This window comes from Vigna radiata, chromosome 8 (assembly GCF_000741045.1).
Source record: "Vigna radiata var. radiata cultivar VC1973A chromosome 8, Vradiata_ver6, whole genome shotgun sequence".
NCBI lineage: Eukaryota > Viridiplantae > Streptophyta > Magnoliopsida > Fabales > Fabaceae > Vigna > Vigna radiata.
This window is the reverse complement of record NC_028358.1, coordinates 26,930,970-26,936,961: the sequence shown is the minus strand read 5'-3', so window position 1 is coordinate 26,936,961 and position 5,992 is coordinate 26,930,970. Positions and strand designations below refer to the sequence as shown.

At 37.3% G+C, this 5,992-nt stretch overlaps 1 protein-coding gene across 2 annotated transcripts; it reads right to left on the bottom strand.

The window, feature by feature from the left end:
- Positions 1-1,813: 1,813 nt before the first annotated feature.
- Positions 1,814-5,624, bottom strand: LOC106769900 (receptor-like cytosolic serine/threonine-protein kinase RBK2). 2 transcript variants are annotated; one of them, XM_022784736.1, is made up of 7 exons: positions 4,385-5,624; positions 3,632-3,883; positions 3,401-3,555; positions 3,083-3,162; positions 2,858-2,993; positions 2,616-2,765; positions 1,814-2,340 (listed from the first exon to the last, which is right to left on the bottom strand). In XM_022784736.1, the coding sequence occupies exons 1-7, from the start codon at positions 4,734-4,736 to the stop codon at positions 2,317-2,319; spliced, it is 1,149 nt and encodes a 382-aa protein (XP_022640457.1). In that variant the 5' UTR covers positions 4,737-5,624; the 3' UTR covers positions 1,814-2,316. The 2 variants fall into 2 exon arrangements, with proteins under 2 accessions (XP_022640457.1, XP_014511181.1); XM_014655695.2 differs by having other exon boundaries at positions 1,814-2,209; positions 4,385-5,616.
- Positions 5,625-5,992: the final 368 nt, after the last annotated feature.

The following is a 5,992-nucleotide window of genomic DNA, read 5'->3' as shown; positions in this document are numbered from 1 at the left end:
TCATTGGCGACAACGTTGGCAGCATCGTCGACGACAAGTGGGAATTCCGAGCAGAGGCGACACGATCGCAGTGGTAGGTTTTCATTTTTGCTTTCGGCCGGCCATGGTGAGGCGCGGCGGTGCCGGTAAAGAGAAGAGCAGGGCCGACCGTATATGGGGATGAAGAAGAAACCTAAGTTGTCTTTTCATTTCTGGATGAAGAAAATAAGAAACCCTAATCTAATTTGAACAAAAAAATAGGCCTTAGCTTGGACCAATATTCACCGAGAGTACTCCCATAAATTTATTGTTACACCCCTAAACTCATGGGCTTGGACTGTAGACGCACTCCTGGTTTTTTATTTTGGCTGGTATCCGCAGGTTTTAAAATACCCGCATAAATTTTGTAAACAGATATGGATAACGGGTCAGGTAGCGGGTGAAATTTTTTATGTCAGGTCGCCATCCCTAGCAACCACCACCATGAGTGTAGGACGAGTGCGTCGTGAGCCAACAACACAACATCAGTGCAGACACGAGCCAACACCACTAAATATAAAGTTTTCAAGGGAGAGCGACAACCAGCAACAACACGACTTGATGGAGAAAGGTGGTTCCAAATGGATAGTGTCTCTGTACCATGACTTTAAACAAAAACGTTACCTTGGGGATGGAACTGGATATAAATGTGTTATTAACTTATAATAAACTTGTATGGGAAGAGCCACGACTTGTGGGAAGAGACACGACTTGTGGGAAAAGACGCGAAGAGCACCGATGATTGGCGGCAGAGCCTCTGAGTGGTCCTCCAGTGGCCGTTGAACGGCGACCGATGGTAGAAACGTAATGGGGCTTTTCTCGTTAGGAGGGAGAGTTTCTCTCTTTAGGGTTTCTTTCTCAATCTCTGAAATTGCAATTTAAAATCTGAATGTCTCCTTCCCCTCTCTTCAGACCCCTCCACTAATCACGTCATTGTTTATTTTTTTTTCATAAACGTAGACCATCCAGAATGTGACACGTGACGGTGTCAAAAATTTATCACATTCTAGATGTCAAAATATCATTATCCATTAAACAAACACAAGCTAAATGTAGATTAGCATTATTAACAAGGATCTGATTTTTGTATTAATGAAAAAAGGAAGAATAATATCTCTTCAACCCACACGTGGTTGTGGGGATTCATATAATTTTTCTGTTTCACTCCTTCAACAACTCTTTCCACATTATACTTGTCACCTCATCCTCCCTCCCACTTTTTTATCCTAACCCAAATACATTGATTCTTTGTCGGCTATTTTTGGTCAAATTCTTTTAACATTTTTTAAATTGTCTTATTAGGAATTTTGTTAATAATAATAATAATAACAATATTTATACATATTATTATTATTGAACGCATATTTATCCATTCCAAAACATTAATATTCAAGATTATGGTAAATTGATTTCTCAAAAAAAATTATGATATATTACTATTAAAGAAATATTCAATTAGTATCTGGGTATGAAGACAATGATAAAAGCAAAAGTATATATATGATGACTATTTAATAAGAATTGTGCGGCCTCAATTCACTTAGCATATATCGTGTCTGTATGCAATGTGGTGCAGTTGATTGTTATGCACATTCCAAGAGCTACTGACAATTATTGAAGATTATGCACTTCCAATTCTCTCCAACACAAATCAATTTTTTCGATCAAATGCTTCCAAGAGACCCAAATCTTAAAACAGATTTTGTTTACATCCCAAAGTTTATAGTGGCTTTCTTTTTGTGCTTTCCACGTAATGAACTTTTTCCATCTATTTGTAAGAATTATGTAAAGGAAGGGAGAGAAAAGGTATTTGTTTTTATTCAATAAATAATTTAGGTAGACCCACAGGTAATACAATATTTCTTCCTTTCATGTAACTAACGTTAATAACATTTTCTATAAAGAATCTATTATGTACAGAGGTTGAAGGGGATAGAAGCATGATGTTTTTTTGGGCTAGGCAAAGTGCAAAATTTTGAGTTTGATGAGGCAATTTCTATCTGCAGAATCTCCAGCAGAAAGAAGAGATGATAGAGACCACCTTTCAGCCTTGATGATCGTGTGAGTACTATGTTCAATTCAACTATTCGGAATCATGAAGTTCTTCTCGGAAGACTCTTCTGAAGAACGGCATTCGGGTTTTCTTCATGCCCTTAAAGCAGCTAAGGTTGCCGTTCAGAAGCTGTACAACCTGCACCAAAGGGTCACATGCTTCATAAAGGACTTTGTCATAGTCACATGCTTCATAATGGACCTTGTCACACATGTTAAGGTACACAGACACACAGAACAGAAGGGTTAGTGGGTTGACTCGCAGATGTTCTGCCACATTACACACGGAACACATCAGTACTGGATGACATGTCATGAGCATAAAACATCATATTTCTTATTAGCAGAGCCAACCTCAATTCGATTCAGCTAACTAAAAGCAATTACAGTTTAAGAATTTGTATACAAACAATAAATTTGTAAAAAGTAAATGAAGTATTTCAAAGCAAAGTTTAATAAAGTTACATGTTTGGTAAAGACAATTAAACAAACAGCTTCACTGCAAAAAATCGACGTTGAGATTTGAAAAGATAGAGAGAACGTGCCTGTCTTGTAGAGGGGCGACGAATCGAGGACTGTTGTATGCACAAAGAAGCAGCTAAGAGCATAAGATTCATTTGCCTGGAGTCGAAGTCACCTGCTAGTGAAGGATCAATGAGCTCCATAATATCATTTTTTTTCAGCAATGGTTTTGCCTGAAAATTCGTTAGGATAAAAATAAAATCAAAATTTGAAGAGAAGGGGATGAAATTTGTGTGTAAAAAGAGTAAATAGTAAGATACTATACCCACAACACAAGGCTTTGCTGTGAATAATCAAGTGCTCGACGCCCACTCACTAATTCCAATAGCAACACACCAAAGGCAAATATGTCCGTTTTCTCGTCCACTATGCCATGTAGCAAGTACTCAGGTGCAAGGTAACTGTGGCAGTAAAAATGGAATCAGAGTTAATAGTTAGCAGAAAAGCTTTTTATTTTTTTTACCAGAAACTAATTGCCAAGGTCACAAACCCGAAAGTTCCTTCAAATTTTGAAACGGTGTGGTGAGTCCAATTTTCTGGCAACCATTTTGCTAGCCCGAAATCACAAATCTGTTCAAAAAAATCGTAAGTTCCAATTTGTTCCTGAAGTATTTTTAAGTCCATTCTAACGTACATAACATTGAAATTGATGTGATCCAAGGGAAGTTTCGTCCATAACATAATGGGGAATCTTCCAAAAATTGTTTGTCTATAAGGTAAATTCAAAACCCGAAAGAGAAATGCACTTGTTGTGATCAGTTATGGAATCAAACAATCCTAAGCCTTCGTTTGTGCATCCTTATCATACCTGAGGCTCAAAATCCTCCGTGAGCAAGATATTGGCTGCTTTTATATCCCTGTGGATAATTCTTCTTTGACAACCCTCATGAAGATATAGTATACCCTTAGCTATTCCTAATGCAATTTTGTTCCTTGTACACCATGGTAGCTTCTCCTTGGAACCTAATGACCAACCAAATGATAATTTTGAACAAATATTGACTCTAAAAAATGTAAGGGAGAAATTAACTGCCATTACCATAAAGAACTGAAGCTAGGCTTCCTTTTTCAGACAACTCAAGAACCAGATACATTCCACCATCCACTCCATAGCCAACCAGCTTAGCAGTATTGGGATGGTTTACATGAGCCATTACACCGAGCTCTGATAAGAAATCCCCTATGATTTCATCAGCTGTTCCTCTTGTTAAACGTTTAATTGCCACTAGCTGACGATTTGGCAAACACCCTTTGTAGACTTCAGCATAGCCACCTTTCCCAATCAAATTTTCTGCACCAACCAACATAAAGTTAAGAATTTAACTTAATTACACTAACAGTATAAAGTGCACCCACCAACATAAATTTAGAATTGAATCCAAGTACACTGATAATATAAAGTGCACCTACCAGCATAAATTTTGAATTTAATTCAAATACAGTGACAATATAAAGCCTTTTTTTTTCACATTATCATCTAACAGTCTATTTGGAATCGCGTTAAGAACACATTATGCGCCTAAATAGTATGGTATTGGTAAAGGCTACATGAAGTTGATTCGCCATTAATGTTAAATTTTGAAACGATTTCCTAAAACTGACACCAGGCGGAACACACTGTAGTCGAAGACTAACATATATGATAACAGATTTTATTTTTGTAGCAGCCATAACTACTATGATTTCTAATTCCTTTTCACAAAAAAGGATGATGTGTAATTAGTTGAGAACATCGTAAAATTAGACTGAAAATTTAAACCAAGCAAAGAAAACCAATCATGTGATTGCATACCTTGGCTAAATGAATTGGTTGCAACCTGAATCTCATGATGAGAAAAGATCTTCCACGGCGACCTGCAAGGGGATGCATTTGCATCCAAGAAACAACTTGGGAGAATGGTTTCCCTCATGCTAGTGCTCATTCTTTTGGAGAGCTTGAGGGCACCGAGAGGGTGCAACGTGTTCGTATGTTTCTTCGACCCACTTCTAAACAAGTGACGAAATGCATGCCACCTAGAAGCATGTTTTGAAAGGTCTTGAGATTCAGAATCCACTGCAGGATCTTTGGAAGAACTTGATTCTGAATCCGAGCTCCTGAAATAGTCTTCCAGAACTGTAACGGGGGAATCCACCTTTTCCTTCATTTCTTTTTTTTGTGACCAACGAACACAGAAACCCTCAAGTAAAAGAAAAGATATCACACACCCACCAAGAAAGTGAGAAATTTCATGATGAGGGCTAACTTACGAACACAAAAAAATGGATTTTTTTTTTCAATGTTTCTTTCCCTTTTCTCTACAAATTAGATATAAATTGCAACACGACAAATCAAGGACAACCCATCAAACATGAAATTAGGCAGGCTTTCTAGGAATATCAAGGTAACCCAAGCAAGGAGAGTAAGAGAGGACGCAACAATATCAAACGGAAGGACATTGGCCAAAACGGTTGTATCCCAGAAAAATAAATAATGGAATTTGGAATTCGTATCTTGATTTTTTCTCTCTAGAAAACCAATTAGGTAAAAGCAGGGGAAAGACAAGGAAAGCTTCCTGAAGTGTAAGAATCAAAGAAGCCCAAGGGATAAGCCAAAGCGTCAGAGAAAACCATATTTTGAAGAGACCCAAAACATACGTATGAGAAACAGAAAGATTACTCTGCATCCATACAGCGACACAGCATCTTAGAAACTCGCTAGGTGAATCGCACAGAAACTTGGATGATACAATACAGTGAAAGGGGAAGAGTAAAACACAAGTTAGGCAGCCGAGTAGCACACAGAAAAAAAATCCGATATTGTTTTCAACTCAAAGAAGAAACAGAGGAAAGCAGAGGAAGGGACAGTGGAGAAAAGAGAGACAGAAGCACCAGAGGTTGTTTGGTTTACTTGGCCACCCCGCTTCAACAAACCACTATCATTGCCCTTTTCAATCTTGTCCCGCTACTAGTCACAATGTTTCTTTTGAATTTCGCATATAAAAAAATAGTATTTCTTGAGGGCTGAAAAAAACAATAGACGGTAATTAAATAATATTTTGGAGTCTAATCTCAGTTACGCAGATTTTCGTGCCATAAATAAATAATTATTGTTATGATAGGTTGTGGATTTTCATTAGGCACCTTTGGAGATAAGAAACGAAAGTTGAGGTGAGGGTGAGGATTATGATTATGCTTTTTGGAGTTTGGATTGTAGAAGAAGATAGAAGAGTTGGCAAAGAAAATATGGCTTTGGCCATGCATACTAAAATGACTTTGTATACTTTTTGTTTGACAAAATTTATTAAAAAGTTGTTTCAATATTTTATTATGTAACAAAATTATAGTAATGATATAAAAAAACATCGTCCTTATCCTGGTCAGAGTCAGAGACGCCTATGTTCTTGGTCTCTTCAAGGATACG

Coding starts and splice junctions, on each gene's coding strand:
- LOC106769900 (XM_014655695.2), bottom strand. CDS start 4,736: ATGAAGGAAAAGGTGGATTCCCCCGTTACAGTTCTGGAAGACTATTTC. Junction 2,766..2,857: donor AGCAAAGCCTTGTGTTGTGG/GTATAGTATCTT, acceptor ACGAATTTTCAG/GCAAAACCATTGCTGAAAAA. Junction 2,210..2,615: donor GTCGCCCCTCTACAAGACAG/GCACGTTCTCTC, acceptor CCTTTGGTGCAG/GTTGTACAGCTTCTGAACGG.